General features: G+C 51.1%; 1 protein-coding gene across 1 annotated transcript in view; it reads left to right on the top strand.

Annotated features, from left to right (window-relative positions):
• The first annotated feature begins 224 nt into the window (after positions 1 to 224).
• The window catches only part of CHST8 (carbohydrate sulfotransferase 8), a 64,959-nt gene continuing 47,586 nt past the window's right edge, over positions 225 to 17,597 (top strand). Inside the window, exon 1 of the mRNA XM_027079255.1 lies at positions 225 to 435. Within this exon, the coding sequence (XP_026935056.1) occupies positions 306 to 435 (130 nt within the window). The 5' untranslated portion in view covers positions 225 to 305. The remainder of the gene's footprint in view (positions 436 to 17,597) is intronic.

Consider the following 17,597-nt stretch of genomic DNA (forward strand, 5'->3'; position numbering starts at 1 on the left):
ATGGTTTTTCTAGGGGTGCAGATACAGGAGACCCTGGCAGGAAGCTGGTGTCTTGGCCACAGGTGGTGACCGGGCTTCCCTTCACCTCCTTGGGCTTGAAAACGTGAAAGGGACACACCTGAGTAAGGGTGGAGGGATCCAGGATTACGCTGGTCAAGTGCAGCGACTGGGGCCCTGGGCCTCAGTGATGGACCGTCTTTCTCCTCTGCTGCTCCGTAGACCGTGGCCTGATGGACACCTGGTGTGGACGATGAGGGAAGAACGCGCCTCCCACACCCGAGAGGTGACCCCAGAGCGAGCCCCGGATGGCCCCGCGAGCAGGAACGATGCGGCTGGCCTGCATGTTCTCGTCCATCCTGCTGTTTGGAGCCGCGGGCCTCCTCCTCTTCATCAGCCTGCAGGACCCCACAGAGCTCGCCCTCCAGCAGGTGCCAGGTGAGCCCTCACTCTCCGCCCCGCCGTCTGCTGGCTCCGGCTTTCCCGCTCGAGGCGCAGGTCTCCGCGCTGCTCTGGTGCCAAGGCAGGGGTCCTGGCCTCAGGGTGGGCACACAGTGTCTGTTGTCAGACCACCAGCCCCAGGGTTCTGGCCTGTGCACTCTTCTGGGGAAGGACAGCCAGGCTGCCCATCGCTCAGCTGCTCCCTGCCTTTGGTGAAACCCAGATTTAAGGAGGATTCTGCCACCTCTCGGGGCCTCTTCCACGTGGTCTCGGACACCCGAAGATGAATGCCTTCTCCCTGAGCCCGGGCCTCCCAAATGGGACTCTGATTCTCTGCCCAGCCCCGGGGACCCCTCAAATTCAGGGAGGTCGGGGTACCTCCTGGCTTTGTGAAGCTGAGGTGGCTCCTGCTGGCCCCCCACCTGCTTCCTCCTAACACACTGGAGGGAAGCACCCTCCCTGACTCAGAGGTGGGGTGGCAGTGAGGGGAGAGCAGGAAGGATGGTTCTGGAGACTCGAGGTGGACAGGATGTGGAGAGGGGAGCTCAGGCCAGGCCCCTCTTGCTGGGACACAGAGAGCACGGCAGGGCTGGAGGGCATCCGGCTCGGGGCCAAGGCCAAGGATCACTCTGCTCTGGGGTGAGAGGAGAGCGTGGTTGCCAGGCCCGAGCACCAGCATTTCCCAGCAGTGGTCCCAGAGGCCTTGTTAGGGGAGAGTCCGTGATGACAGCCCTCTGCTCCAGGACACGAACAGAATGAAAGAGGTGTGGAGGCTGGGGAGTTAGGCAGAGGGATTCCTGTGCCGTCCCTGCCCGCAGCCCGTAGCACAGGAGTGCGGGACATGGCACGGGGGCCCCTGGCCCTGAGTGTGGAGGGCTCTCAGGCCTGCAGCCTCCCCGCCCAGGACCCCTCAGCCATGGCTCACACGCTCAGGGCAGCCCGCACCCGGGCTCAGACTGGGGGCCTGTAGGCAATACGCGGAAAGGCAGAAGAAGCACAAGGAGGCCAGAGCTGGGGCCCTGGGCCTGGCAGCTGCTCTCAGAGGCCCTGCTGGGAGAGGCTGATGAGTTGGTTCTCTCATCACAGAGAGTCAGCTAGAGGCAGCCCAGGTGCTGGGTCTCCAGGAGAGAGTGGGTGAGTCAGTGGGGCTGACTCACGCTTGGGCCGGACCCTCCTAGCGGGTGGCTGTCGAAGGGGGTTTGGCTGCTTCCTGGCTTCTGGAGAAGCCCAAGGGGCCCATGACCGAGTTGGTCCTGTGCGGAGACTTTGCAGCCCCACGTGAGCCCCAGAGCGGCCGGCTCGCTGTGTCAGTGGAACCGGGCTCCACAGGCAGTGCCCGCGGGGACGCTAAGAGTTGGTCTCTGCAGTTGCGGGTTATATATGCAGACGCGAGCTCCCAAAGAAGGGCCCTCAGACAGGGCTCGGGGTTAATGGCACCGTGTGTCCTCGGCACAGATCATGGTGAGTGTGTGTGGTTGGAGCACACGTGGGCAGAACATCTGCGTTCTATGGGACGGGCCTGGGAGAGAAGGCATGAGTGCGTCTGTGGTGTCCACCTGTGTATGCCATCCGTGGTGTCCTCTGGAGACAGGTGTTATTTTCCTGGATGGGCTCAGGGTCTGGTGGCCACGACACACACACCCCCCACCGTGCTATAGCAGCTGGCAACGCAGAGCCCTTGCCCCTCATCCTTCTGCAGACGTGGCTTCCTGTCCCTCCCGCCAGCCAGCACTGCCTTGCACAGCCACCCCAGTGCATGCACGTGTGGATCTCCTTGATTACTGGTGGGGTGGGAGCCCACCGGATGGCTGGGGTTTCTGGGGTGGGCTGGAGTGGTGAGCAGGAGGGGAGCGTGGAGCCTCAGCCGGCAGGGCGTGTAGGTTGGCAGGAAGTGGAGGTTCCCCTCCCGCTGCAGCCGGGGATGGCAAAGGCCTGGCAAACCCAGGCAAGGTGCACACCTGGGTCTTGGGCTCCCTTCCTCGGGCTGTAGATGGAGCTGGACCACCCCCTCGCCACATGCCAGGTGACGGGCAACCTGGATGTTCTACGGAAATCACCTCAAACACAGTCATAAAACCTTAAGTAATGCTTACATTACTTTCCCTGAGCAAAGTGTTCCTGACACAGGCTGTTTGTGTTGATTTGTTGCTATTCATTTATTCTTTCCCTGTACTTTTCACAGCAGCCTAATTGTGATTCGGTACCAAGAAAGCAATATCAAAGTAATTTTCCACAACATTAGTTACAATTTTCTTCTGATCTTTCAAGTGAAACAGTCCCATCCTGTTGGCTTCTTTGAGCATATAAACCTTGATTACATTTATCTGTTGGAAACCAGTACTTACAAAGTGTATGTATCCAGTTGCATGGGTGGGTGGCCCCAAGGGCCCTGGACAAGTCAGGATTTCTACCCACGGGAGGTGTGGATGTGTGGGGTCTGCCCTGTCATCTGGATCAGGCAAGGCCGATGGTGGGGGGCACCTTCAGAGGGAATTCCACACAGGCTACTCTGGCTTTCTCAGCAGCAGAAACTTCCCTGGGAACGGAGTGTCTGGTACCCGCTGTTGGTGGCACTGATCAAGGTGGAAGGGGGAGGGTGGGCAGGTGAAGATCCAGAAACAAGCTTGAGAAGGCGGGCAGAGCCTGTAGTTGTTTGTGGTCCCTTGGGGTTGGGGGTGTCCTTCAGATTTCTCCCATGCAGCTACCAGCTGTTAAAAGCACCTGAACTTCTCAGAGACCAGTCAGCAAATCTCACCTGGTTTGCGCATTAGATGCAATCCTACGGGGCTGCCAGCTTTTGTAAACCAAGCGATATTTTCCAAAATGTTTGCTATATTTTATTTATTTATTTAGTTTTTGTGGTACGCGGGCCTCTCACTGTTGTGGCCTCTCCCGTTGCGGAGCACAGGCTCCGGACGCGCAGGCTCAGCGGCCATGGCTCACGGGCCCAGCCGCTCCGCGGCATGTGGGATCTTCCCGGACTGGGGCACGAACCCGTGTCCCCTGCATCAGTAGGCGGACTCTCAACCACTGCGCCATCAGGGAAGCCCTGTTTGCTATATTTTAAATCAAACCTCCTGGAACATAAATCACTGCCGGTTAACCTACCTTCATTCTAAGATTAGATTTTCTTGGGTATCAGAATCCACCTGTCCTACTATTTTTCAGTCTCCCATATTGCCAGGCTCTGAGGCCTCAGGAAACTCACTTCTTGACCCAGGAGACTACACTTGCCCCTTCCTTAGGTGGAAGAGAGCAGACGAGAACCGGGAATAACACATCCCAATGTGCTGGCCCGGGGGTACAGATGGTGCTCTCCACGTGTGTGTTTGGACACCCTGACTTTTTATGAGCTGCCTGTCTTTATCATGAACGTTGTATTATGGAGAGCTTGGAACACACACAAAGGTAGGTTAGCATAGTGCAATGAACCCCATGCACCCAACACCCAGTAGCCTCCAGAGGGCCCCATCCACAGCCCCATCCACTTCTCTCCTTTTGAAGCATATACCATATGGCCTGTCAATTCAGCCATCAATTTTTTTAAAAAATTTCTATTGGAATATAGTTGATTTACAATGTGGTGTTAGTTTCTGCTCTACAACAAAGTGAATCAGTTATACACATACACGTATATCCAGTCTTTTTTTTTTTTTTTAATTATTTCTGGCCACGCCACACCTCATGCAGGATCTTAGTTCCCCGACCAGGGATCAGACTCGTGCCCCTTGCAGTGGAAGCACAGAATCTTAACCACTGGACCACCGGGGAGGTCCCTATCCACTATTTTTTAGATTCTTTTCCCATGTAGGTCATTACAGCGTATCGAGTAGAGTTCCCTGTGCCATACAGTAGGTTCTTATTTTATCTACTTTATATATAGTGGTGTGTATATGTCAATCCCAATCTCCCAATTTATCCCTCCCCCCCTTGCCCCGCTTTACCCCCTGGTAACCATAAAGCCATAACTATTTCAATATACTTCTCAGTTTAAAAGATAAGAACTCTTTTTTTTTTTAACATTCAACAGTTCTTTAATCTCACCACATGACCAGTGTTCACATTTCTAGTGGTCCCACAAATACCATAAATACCTTTATTTCCAATTTGTTTCATCCAGTATCCAGGTAAGGCCCACATGTCGCAGTGGGTGGATGAGTCGTTTAGGTCTGTCTCAGTCTATAAGAGGCCCTGCACACCTTTATTTCCCTCTTGCCGTTTATTGGAGGAAACTGGGTCGCAGGTCCTGTGAGTTTCCCACAGCTGGGGTTTTTGCTGATTGTGCCTGTTTGGTGTAGCTCAGCACAGCCTTCTGCTCTTTGTATTCCCTATAAATTAAGTAAATTTAGCAGCTTGATCGGATGCAGGTTTGGTTTCTTTTTCTTTCTTTCTTTTTTTTTGGCAAGAATTCACGTGTGGTCCTATGTTCTTCCGTTGGGAGACGCACATCTGCCCGGCTTTCTTTTGGTATGTCAGTTAGCCACTGACCCTGTACCTAGACCGTCCATTCATTTGGGGCTGTACAACGCGATGTTCTTTTTTTTTAAATTATTTATTTTTGGCTGTGTTGGGTCTTCGTTGCTGCGCGCGGGCTTTCTCTAGCTGCGGCGAGTGGGGGCTACTCTTCATTCATTGTGGTGCGTGGGCTTCTCATTCCGGTGGCTTCTCTTGTTGCGGAGCATGGGCTCTAGGCGTGCAGGCTTCAGTAGTTGTGGCACGTGGGCTCAGTAGTTGTGGCTCGCGGGCTCTAGAGCACAGGCTCAGTAGTTGTGGCGCATGGGCTTAGTTGCTCCGCGGCATGTGGGATCTTCCTGGACCAGGTATCGAACCTGTGTCCTCTGCATGGGCAGGCCGATTCTTAACCACTGCGCCGCTAGGCAAGTCCAGCGATGTTCTTTTTTTTTTTTTTTTTTAATTTTTTAATTTATTTTTTTAAATTGAAGTATAGTTGATTTTAATTTATTTCTTTAAATTGAAGTATAGTTGATTTACAATGTTATGTTAATTACTGCTGCACGACAGAGTGATTCAGTTATACATATATATACATTCTTTTTTTAAAATATTCTTTTCCATTATGATTTATCACAGGATATTGAATATAGTTCTCTGTGCTATACAGGAGGACCATTCTGTACATAAAAGCTTACATCTGCTAACCCCAACCTCCCACTCCATCCGTCCCCCAGCCCCTCCCCTGTGATGTTCTAATCATTATCATTCCTTCTTCATTCTTTTAAGTGGGATGGATTTTGTTTTAATGGGGTGAGGCGAAGCGTTGTTAGTGACCTGTGAAGCCAAAGTGAACAGTGGATTGATTGGCTTGTTCATTGATATATTTTAAAATGTGACCTTATGATACAGATTCTGTTGCTGGCACACTACAGATAGGTTGTTTTGTTTGTTTGTTTGTTTTTTAATGTTTGGTTTTGGCAGAGTGGGTTTTCTTAGAGTGAGCCGCCCCACGTTTTAGTGGAGTAGCTCTTTACTTTCCCCAAAGCCATGTGGTTGTGATGGGGGGCGTCTCTGGGGACTGAGGCCAGTGCTGGGGTGCCGACGGAAAAAGGCAGCCACAGTGATGGCTCAGCGGCCCCGAGTGCAGACAGGACAGCCTCTGATGACTTGTTGGTCCATAGCCAGGCCCCAGGGCATTCCTTCCAGGGCATCCAGGAATAATAATAATAACAAAAGTTTACCATGTGCCAGGTCTTGTGCTAAGCCCTTTACGTGTTTTAATGCATGTAATTCTTATAATAAATGAGGTCCTGAGACTTACAGGATGGACACGCAGAAAACACTGATGGGCGCTAACGCTCCCAGCCACTCACTGTGTGCCCACCACTAAGACAAGCACTTCACAAGTACTTAGCACTCATTTAATACTTTCGGAACCCCCTGAGTTAAGTACTATTACACCATTTGACAGACAAGACTCCTGAGGTGAGAGAGGTTACGAGCTGTGCCCAGGGCCATAAAGCTTTGGACTTCAGAGCCCGGATTCATCCTTAGGCAGCCGGCTGTTGCCCACGGCACCTACTGCCTTCCAGTGATGCTCACTCGGTCTGGCCTGTCTGGTCCCAGAGCAAAACCTGGCTCACTCGGTGAGCCAGTGATGCTCACTCGGTCTGGCCTGTCTGGTCCCAGAGCAAAACCTGGCAGAGAGAAGAGCGTGGATCAAAGAGGCCTGAGAGAATGTGCGTGCGAAGAGCTCCCAGTGCATTAGGGGCTGGAGTGAGACCCGGGGATCCAGACTAGTGGCTGAAGACACAGCCAGGCGCTGGGCCCCCTGAGCCCTTGGAAGACTGCAAAGAACGAGCCTTTGCAGGCTCAGCAGGAAAGCTCTGGGGATTCTGAGGGTGCAGTGGCCACCGGAGAGCCCACTCCAGTGACTGCATGTCGTGGACCTGTGGGCAGAGGGGGAGAACACAAGTATAAGGAGAGTGGCTGGGAGGGGTTGAGGGAGACTGGAAGAGATGGCAAGGCCTGGGGCAGGCAGGCAGGGACTGGAGAGGGTGGGTCAGGGCCATCGTGGGGCGGCAACCCCAGAGTTGGTGACCGCATGGGTGAGAGGACGAGGAGGGTGAGGAAGGCAGCCGTCAGGGTTCAGGGTGACTCTAGCGCAGAGTGTCTGTCTCTGCTAGGTGGGGGTTAGGGTGCCACTCACCGAGGCAGACACTTCAGACAGGGAGTGGTCAGAGGAGGGAGCTGGAGACCACATGTTCTATTTTGGGCAGATGGCATCTGAGATGCTGGGCAGGGTGTGTGCAGTTGCACTGTGGCTCCTCCATCCAGGGTTCCAGACTCACAGGTCACAAGAACAGGCGAGAAAAGCAGGAAGCTCCCAGCCTGCCCATCCCTCCTCCACCTGCATCTTCATTCACACAGGTCACACACTCACGCCTTCGCTCTCACACACCCGAGGGCAAGGTCCTGGCTGGAGGAGTCGGGAGGGCTTCCTGGAGGAGGGGAGCTGTGGATCGCTTGTTGGCCTTCTCCAGGGCACAAGAGGTGACAAGATGCTGACCTCCAGCAGAAGCAGTGACGTGGATTTGGATGAGACTCAGTGGCATCCCGTGGTCTCTCTCCAGAGTGCATGACGCTAAGTATTGTGCCCAATATCTCACAGTTAGAAATGAACAGAGCCAGAATTGACTCAGAAATTGACAGAGCTCCTGCTTTGGTCCCCTGGAGGCAGGGCTGTGTTGGCTGGAGAGAGTGTGGCCCTCCCTCTCGGTTCCATGGTTACCAGGGACACATGGCCCTGCCTGTGCCCATGTGCGGGGGTCAATGTCAGAGGGTTTGTCTTGTTCCTACGATGACTGTCTTTGCCCAGGTGTGACCCCTTGTAGCTCTGAGACACCACCAGGCCAAAAGCCCTGGGTGAGCCAGGGCCACAGGGGTAACTGCTGAGACGCTCTCAACAGCTCACCCACGTGAGGGTGATGGAGTAACCGGAAGCGCGGTGGCCGTCCCTCCTCCCCCTTCTCTGGGCAAGGTGGCCTTGGGGTAGGGGCAGCCTGCTGGAGCTGGTGTGCCTGAGCCCACACTCCTTCCCGGGCCAGGGGAGCCAGCCCCTCCAGTTTCCACGGAGCTGTCTGCTTTGCCCAGGCAGGTGGGTTTTACTAGAATCCTGTCGAGTCTGTCTCCTGAAACCTTTTTCGAACAGCACTGGGGACATCATATATATTTCCTACAACCCTTGTGAAACTGACACCTCCTTGTTGTGACTGTGAATATCAGAAGTGACATGTAATTGCAGTGATCCGTCCTGTTAAGTAGCTGGCAATATATCATTGCAAAATCAGCAGGGCTGGGACTCTCAGAACCCAGTGTTTCTAAACAACGCCCCTGCAAGCGTGTGTGTTCAAACTCTCTTCACCAAACGCCGCCCAGGGCTCACGAAGGCTGCCTCACCTGCCTCGCCTCGCCTTTCTATGACCACAGCAAAGAAAACTTAACTCTGGTTAAAGCCACCCAGTGAGTTTTCGGTTCTCTGGAATGCCCACTCCTTGTCACAGAACGCACTGGGTTCTCGAAGTCAGGGCTGCGGTCAGGATGCTTGTAGCAGTGCTCCTTCCAAGCGTGGCCCTGGGGCTTCCTGTCCCCCCCTTTCCTCTACTCCAGAGTGGTTTTGTGGGGGGTTCTTTCTGGTGCCACAGGGTGAGCAGTGTGCCGGGCCGGGCCAGCCATCACTGTGCCAGCCTAGGGAAGGACACTGGTGGGGTCAGTGCGGACGATTGGATGGTTGGGGACCGGGGGTGGCTAGAGCCCATGGCACGATGGCTGAGCCCTGCCTTGGTCGGGTGGGAGCGTTGAGGCAGGGCCTGCACATTTCGAGGGCACTACTCACACTGTGTTCTATGCTAACTCCAGGGTAGGGTTGATTTCAACTGTGGTGTGAAGGGCGCCCCCTGGAGTTGTGCAGAGGACAGTACTGATGGAGGGGCAGACATGGGACCTCCACGGCAATTGGACAATGAGTGCCAGAAAGGGGGGCCATGTCAGAACACACAGCCCTCAAGTGTGGGCACCAGAGCCCAGGGGGGCTGGTAGGCCCCAGGGGTGCTGGTTTTAGAGCCTTCTCTGAAGTCTGCTTTGCGGGGAGGACCCTCACAGAGCCCTCCCTGGGACGCCCTGACCTCAGGGGTGTCCACTGCGGGCCCGTCTTCAGTGGAAGTTTCTCTGCCCCCATCCTCTCTCACCTGAGACACTGCCCCGGCCTGCAGCCCCCTGGCATCTGCTTCTCTGCTGTGGCCCCCATTTCCTGGGTTCCTCCCTCCCCACTGCAGAAGACGCCCTGGAGGTCTCCAGCTGGAGCCTCACTTTTCCTTTGGTGCGTTCGAATATGCTAAGTGAAAAATAATGAGCATGTAGGAGCTAATAACAGGAATCACCTAATTAAATTAGGAAACAGACATCTTATCACTGTAATCTGAAAACTGATATTAATAGAAAATGGTCCCAGCATTGTTATGCTAAATGTTCCTACGGGTGGGGAAATTAAAAAGGAGAGCAGAACGGAAAATGGGGACAATCGTATCCAATAAGAGCAAGACATGTTTTAAAGGAACTAAAGTAAAATGCTAAAAATAGAATACAGGATCACTGTGAGGCTCTAATGAAGTGATGGACAAAGGTGCCTTTGAAAACCACAAAGCTCCACACACGTGTACGGTGATAATTTTTTAAATGAGACAATGTAATTAAGCTTCAGCGTGCACGAAACCTAGTAATAGTTATCGTTTATTGGCGCCAGGCACTGTCTCGGGTGCCTTTATTTCATCTTCCTTCACCCAGTGAGACGCAGGCATCCCCGTCCTCAACTTACATTCAGAGAGGTTAGGTCAGTTGCCCAAAGTCCCACAGCCAGAGTGGCCGGAGCTGGGATTCGAACCCAGATCTGCCTGCTTGCAAAGCCCTTTGCCCTCCTCACCTGTTGCTGCTGGTTAATGTCACGGTCAGCAGTTCCTGTATTTTCTGTTTTTCCACCGTCTCCTCAAAGGGCATTTCTTGCCGACACCCAGCAGATTTCTTGGCAGCCAGACTCCCCGCCCCAACCCCAAGGCTCCTCTGGCGTCTTGGTTAATAAAACCCACACAAAGACACCTTCTGAAATTACAGTGCAGCTGGGAAACTGGGGCTCCCATTGTGTCCGGGTCTGGGCGGGGCTGAGCGGCCGAGCTTGGCTGGCGGTTCCGATGCTCATGCCAGCCCCGGAAGCCCCGGTTTCAGGTTGTGTCTCCACAGCAGCTGATTGTTCCCCCCCTGCCCCCCGCCAAGCCCCCTCCTGGGAGGTGAATCAGGCTCTGTTCACCTGCGATGTGAGTCATGACTCCGGGAGCCCAGAGCGGGGCTCAGGTGTGGGGTGACCCCTTTCCCATCTGCCCGGCCCAGAATGAATAGGAGGGATCCAGGGAGGAGGACGAGGGCTCAAGATCTGTGTGTGAGATGCCCCAGAAGTACCTCGTCTGGGCCACCGTGGGGAGAGCACCTGGGCCGGCGTTAGCAGGGACATGCACCCCGTACCCCCCCACCTCTGTGCCCATGCACCAACCAGGCATCTTCAGTGGGGGGATGGAGGGGGAGTCAGTCACCTGACATCAGAGCCAGGCCCCCCGCTCAGCCCAGAAGCTCTGCCAGGGAGAGCAGGACAGGGCGAGACTTCAATCCCAAAGTGGCACGGGGCTCTGGGGGTGGCCTCCTGCCTGGCTTGCCTCCCCACTCAGCCCCACTTGGTCTGCAGTCTCAGGGCTCTGGGAGAGAGGCTAGGGAGACAGTGAATCTCACCGCCAGCTTGGGGAAGGGTCCGGTCGGGTCCTAACATGTGCTTCTCTAGGCCCTGCTAACCTTCCAGAAGTCCTAGGTTGCTAACGTGGGCAGCAGAGAAGTGGTTCTCTGCCAGAACCTGGTCTAAGGACAAGGCTGTTGCTACGACTGCCATCCTTCTCCGTAGCTGGTTCTTGTTTTTTTAAACCCCAAAAATGTCATGGTTGTAGTTATGACAACAGAAGTGCTGGAGGCTGATTCTGGAGGCCGATGCGGGTCCGTGGTGAGGTGGGCCGATCAGGGATGCCCTCGGGTCAGGCCAAGGGGAGCTCTCACCTGGGCACCGACTGCCTGCCGCCAGGAGGGCATGCTGGCCCCTCCTATTATGATGATGCCTTTCTTGTAGCCTTCGGGTCGGTGTGGGTCTCCTTCCCGAAATCTTTGCAGGAAGTTGGGTGCTCAGGCAGATGCCATCTAAGCCAGAAGCCCAGCGTTACCTGTCTGCTGGTATTTGCATGGTAAAGCTTATCTCCCAGGATTTATGGCTCTGCAGTTTTAACTTGAATCATGGTAGAACTCAGTGGACAAGTCTCGCTTTTAAAAGTTTGTATTTATCTGGGAAAAATAGCTGAACTTAAATGGGTTCCATTGTCCCCAACAGCTGGCTGGCTCCTGCCGGAGGGGTGAAGAGCCCCGGCGGGGGGGGTCTTCCCATTCTCCGTCTGGGGTCCAGGCAGGAAGCTGCGGGCTGCCTCTTACCGAGCCCTGCGGCCCAGCCGTGGCATTTCCCAGCCCTCCTCAGCAGTCCTGAAGACTGGCCACCTATAGAGCAGGCTCTCCCCGCCCAAGCTACCTGCTCACCCCAGCTTGGTTGTCCTCAAAGCAGGCCAAGGGTCCAGTCCCTGGCCAGTGGTTCTCAGCCCAGGTGGTTTCCAAGCTAGGTTGGACCGAGGGGGTGATCTGTGAACCCCTCACCACGTTTTGGTTGTGTGTTTGAATGTGCTTAGGTCCTGGGGAGAAAAGGCAGCCTGGAAGGAGTCTGGGACCCCCACCCTACCTCTCCAAAGGCTACAAGCATCTGTGGGTGCTTTCGACCTTTGCCCTCAGGGTCTGGGCCTGCCCCGCAGGGAGGGAGATAGGAAAGAGGAAGGGATGAGCGGGAATGTCAATTTAAAAAAATGGTGTTGGGTCACCAGGCCCATCAGAAAATGTATCAGCGCAGAGCTGCCAGGGCCGGGAGACCCCAGGGAGCGGGGTGGGGGAGGGGAGGGGGGAACAGATGGTCCCTGGCTCCTGGGGCAGGGCCGCCGCTCAGCCTTAGCCAGGAGCGCTGTGTGGAATGCGGGCCCAGCGTGGCCAGATCCTCCTTTTTATTTTTTAGTTTTTCAAAGAAACAAGGAATCTGTAACATATATAATTTCTTCTGATTTTTAAGTGGCAGCTCAAACTTTAGAAGGTGTTTTTACAGTTGGTTGGTCACGCTTGTCACCGCCTGTTGGTTGGATGGGCTGGAAGGAGAGGCTGTGTCCACTCTCCTGCCCTCCCTCAGGCTGAGACTTGCCCCCTCCCACCCTCCCTAGCTACTCCCCCCCCCCCCCCCGCCCCAGGACAGAGAGGTAGTGGGTCTCCCTGGTGGGCAGGGAACTCGTTATCTTTCCAGCCCCGGCAGGACTCACTCCAAGCCAGGCCCCAAGGGAGTGCTGGACAGAGCTTCTCCAGGTGTCTGCTGACCAACGGTGGCGACTTGGGCAGCAGCGTGGGAGTTGTCTGCGGGTTGTCACCACAGAAGTGGGTGAGGAATGAATTGCTCTTCCAGCAGGAACTTGGCAAAACCAGTCATTGTAACCCCCTGCCCGCGACCGGGACAGACCAAATAATGAAATCACATTCTTAATAAGTCAGGTCGAGTGACTGCTGCTCGAATTAGTTCCTTCCCAGAACCCGGCCAGAAGTAGCAGCAGTAGTTAAAGGATTTTCTGGGCTTAAACCAAGTCTGCTCGTCAAGCAGGTACAATATACAGGGCTTGCAAAATGTGTGTGGGCCTTGTCCCTTCCTGGGGACTGGGATGAAAGTCGGCGAGAGCAGTCCCAACGTGGCCAGGCACTGGGATTCTGCAACGCACCGGACCGTGAGGTCCCTGCGCTCATGGAACTCAACAGTGAGTAGGGTGATGGGGAATTCCTGGTGTTCCCCACCCGACTCCCACCTCCTTCCCAAGCAAGCTGGTCCCAGGAGCCCTGTGATGTTGAGAACTGCCTCCTTCCGCTTGGGGACCTGTAAATTAGCGTCTGAGGCTGAAACCGTGCTGGGACTTCCCACGCACCAGAGAAAGAGAAAGGAAGGGCATTAGTGTGGCATGACCCCCCATCTGACCCATCCTGTGTCCTAGACAGAGGGATGAGGGAGCGAGATCCAACGCTGGAGGTCAGTTGGAGCTCACACCCAGGCTGGAACATCCCTCCCCCGAGCCCGTTTTTCATTTCTTCCATTTGCTTCACTGAGAGGAACACACAGCTCTCCTCGGGAAGCAGAAAATGCCAGAATTCCAAGAAAGCAAATATCGGTAGTGTGACTGACAGCGGTGATGTGCCCACCCACCCTGGGCAAAGCAGAACCTACAACTTCCTTAAAACTCCAGAAGGAAAGGGAAATCCCAGGAGCCAGAAAATGAGACGGATTAGCGAAGCAGCAGTGAGTGCCAGAGGTCGCCTGCCACCGAGCCTGCGACTAGAGCCTTTTTTTACAAAACACCTTTATTCAGGTATAACTTACATGCCATAAAAGTCACGTATTTTAAGTGTACACTTCAGTGGATTTTAATAAATCTACAGAGCTCTGTAATCACCACGATCCAATTTTAGGATATTTCCACTGTCCTCTGCCCCGCCCCCAATTTCCATCCCAAATCTCTCAGGTGCTTTGCAGTCACTCCCTGTTGCTCCAGGCAACCACTAATCTACTTTCTGTCTTTATCGATTTGCCCATAAATGTAATCATACAATATGTGGTCTTTTACATCGGGCTTCTTTCACTTAGCATCAGGTTTGTGTTCACTTGTCATCATGTAGCCTGCATCAGTAGTTCATCCCTCTTTATTGTTCAATAGTATTCCATTCCACGGATTCTTGGTTTACCCATTCACCAGTTGATGGACTTTTGGATTGTTTATACTTTTGGGCTGTTATGAATAATAGTGCTATGAACATTCACATGCAGGTTTTTTATTTCTCTTGGGCAGATACTTAGGAGTGGAATTGCTAGATTGTGCTAGATTGTTTAGTAACTTTATGTTGAATTTTTAAAGACACTGTTGCCAAAATGGCTACACTGTTTCCATTCCTGCCAACAATGTATGAGGGTTCCAATTTCTCAACATTCTCATCAACACTTGTTATTGTCTGTCTTTCTAATTATAGGCATTCTAGTGAGTGTGCAGTGGTATCTCATTGTGGTTCTAATTTTAATGACTAGTGTTATTGAGCATATGTTCACATGCTTAATAGTCATTTGAATAGATTCTTTAGTGAAATATCTATTCAAATCTTTTGCCCATCTTTTAAATTGTCTTTTTATTGAGTTGTTATTTTTATTTTGTAGATACAAGTACTTATGAGATTTGCAAATCATTTCTCCCGTCTGTGGTTCGTCTTCATTTTCTTAAGGGTGTCTTTTAAAGTGCAAACATTTTTAACTTTGAAGAACTACAGTTCATTTTTTTTTTCTTTTATGGATCATTCTTTTGGCCTTGTATCTAAGAAATCGCTGCTTAACTTAAAGTCATAAAGATTTTCCCCTATGTTTTCCTTTAACAGTTTTATAGTTTTAGCTCTTCCATCTATGTCCATGATCCATTTTGAGTTAATTTTTGTGTTTTGTGTGAGGTAAGGGTCTTTTGCACGTGGATATCCAATTGTCCCAGCACTGTTTATTGAAGGCTATCTTTTCCCCATTGAATTATCTTGCCAGTCTGGTCAAAATAAATTGGCCTTGAATGTAAAGGTTTGTTTCTGGTGTCTTAATTCTATTCCATTGATCTATTTGTTGATCCTTACACCAACAGGACAATGTCTTAATTACTATGGGTTTGTAATAAGTTGTGAAATCAGGAAGTATAAGTCCTCCAGCTTTGTTCATCTTTTTCAAGATTGTTTTGACTATTCTGAGTCTCTGTAAAGACAGTGTAAGTTCCCATGTAAATTTTAGGATCAGCCTATCCTGCCAACAAAAAGCCTGCTGAGATTTTGATAGGTATTGCATTGAATCCAACAGTCAACTTGGGAAGAACTGCACCCTTAGCAATATTGAGTCTTCCAATCCGTGAATGTGGAATGCCTCTCCGTTTATTTAGATCTTCTTTAGTTCCTATTAGCAATATTCTATAGCTTTCAGTATACAAGTGTTACCCTTCTTTTGTTAAATTTATTCCTAAGTATTTTATTCTTTTTGATGCTATAGTGAATGAAATTGTTTTTCTTTTTTCTTTTTTTTGGGGGGGCTGCGTTGGGTCTTCGTCGCTGCGCGTGGGCTTTCTCTAGTTGCAGCGACCAGGGGCTACGATTCATTGTGGTGGGCGGGCTTCTCCTTGCGGTGGCTTCTCTTGTTGCAGAGCATGGGCTCTAGGCGTGCGGGCTTCAGTAGTTGTGGCACGCGGGCTCAGTAGTTGTGGCTCGTGGGCCCTAGAGCACGTGGGCTTCTGTAGTTGTGGTGCATGGGCTTAGTTGCTCTGCCGCATGTGGGATCCTCCCGGACCAGGGCTCAAACCCGTGTCCCCTGCAATTGGCAGGCGGACTCTTAACCACTGCGCCACCAGGGAATTCCCTGAAATTGTTTTTCTTAATTTCATTTCTGGACTGTTCATCACTAATATAAAGAGATAAAATTGATTTTTCTATATTGATCTTGTACCTTGCAACTTGGTGATTAATTCTAGTTCTTTTTGTGAAAATTCCCTGGAATTTGCTAAATACAGGGCCATGTTGTCTGCAAATAAAGAGCGTTTTACTTCATTTCCAATCTAAATGCCTTTTTTTTCCCCATGCCTGATTGTACTGGCTAGAACCTCTAGTACAATATGAAATAGAGGTGGTGAAAGTGGACGTCTTTGCCTTATTCCTGATCCTAAAGGCGTTCATTCAGCCTTTGACCATTAAGTATAATGGTAGCTGTAGGATTTCTGTAGATCGCCGTTACCAGTCTGAGGAAGTTTCCTTCTATTGCTAGTTTGTTGAAAAAAAATTTTTTTTACCCTAAATGGGTGTTGGATTTTGTCAGATGCTTGTTCTACATCTATTGAGATGTTTTATGGTTTTATCCTTTATTCTGTAAATATAATATGTTACATTAATACATCAACCTTGCATTCCTAAGGTAAATCCCTCTTGGTCATAGTACATAATCTCTTTTATTTGTTACTGGATTCATTTTGCTAGGATTGTGTTGTGGAATTTTTTTTTTTTAATATTTATTTATTTGGCTGCACCGGGTCTTAGTTGTGGTGTGGGGGATCTTCATTGCCGCGTGCGGGATCTTTAGTTGCGGCATGTGAGATCTTTTAATTGTAGCATGTGGGATCTAGTTCCCTGACCTGGGATTGAACCTGGGCCCCCTGCATTGGGAGTGCAGAGTCTTAGCCACTGGACCACCAGGGAAGTCCCTGTGTTGTGGAATTTTTTAAGGGATAGTTGTCCGTAGTTTTCTTTCCTTGTGATGTTTTTTGTCTGGCTTTGGTACTGGATTAACATAGGTCTTAGAATTAGTTGAGAGTATTTCCTCCTCCTCCTCCTTTGTTTTTCTGGAAGAGTTTGTGAAGGATTGGCATTCTTTCTTTTTTAAATGTTTAGAAAAATTTGCTAATGAAGCCATCTGGAGCTGGAAGATTTTTAAATTACTAACTCAATTTCTTTGCTATAGGTCTATTCAGATTTTCTGTTTCTTCTCGAGTCAACTTCAGTAATTTATGTCTTTCTAGGGCTTTGTTTATTTCACTCAAGTTGTCTCATTTGTTAGCATAAAAATGTTGATAGGGGCTTCCCTGGTGGCGCAGTGGTTGAGAGTCCGCCTGCCGATGCAGGGGACACGGGTTCGTGCCCCGGTCCGGGAGGATCCCACATGCCGCGGAGCGGCTGGGCCCGTGAGCCATGGCCGCTGAGCCTGCGCGTCCGGAGCCTGTGGTCCGCAACGGGAGAGGCCACGGCAGTGAGACGCCCGCGTATCGCAAAAAAAAAAAAAAAAAAAAAAAAGTTGATAGTATTTCTTTATATTCGTTAGTGATGGCCCCTCTTTTGTTCCTGATTGTCAAATTTGTAGATCTTTTCAAAGAACCAGCTTTTAGTTTCACTGTTTTTGTCTTTTTGTTCTTTCTGTTTTCTATTTCATTGATTTCTACTCTGATATTTATTATTTCCTTTTATCTCCTTGCTTTGAGTTCAGTTTGCTCTTCTTTTCTCTTTCTAGTTCCTTAAGGCAGAAGCTTAGGTCATTAATTTGAGATCCTTCTTTTCTAATACAGATATTACACCTATAAATTTCCCTCTAAGCATGGTTTTATCTGGAGTCCACTTTAGTTGTCTCATTTCCTAGATCTCACTTTAAATTTCTGCATGGTCTGTTGCTTCCCTCAACCCATATCACAACCTTGGGCTAGCTGAGAATTTGGAATTATTATTTTCAGCAACATTCCTGGGCATGGAACGTTTCCATCTTCTTGGCCTGCTCTACCTTGGTAGAACTTCAACCACCAGGGAACTGAGTCGGGGTGATGGAAGCAGCCCCAGGCTAAAATGCCATAGGCTTACCTTATTCTTCCTAGAGTTCAGTAGAAGTTCTTGAATAAATGTTTCCGAATGTGTTGTATACCGTTGGTCAATTTCCAGAGTTCTTAAACAGTTGTTTT

The sequence above is a fragment of the Aethalodelphis obliquidens genome, unplaced genomic scaffold (assembly GCF_003676395.1).
Source record: "Aethalodelphis obliquidens isolate GAN/ISIS:26980383/991018 unplaced genomic scaffold, ASM367639v1 scaffold43, whole genome shotgun sequence".
Lineage (NCBI taxonomy): Eukaryota > Metazoa > Chordata > Mammalia > Artiodactyla > Delphinidae > Aethalodelphis > Aethalodelphis obliquidens.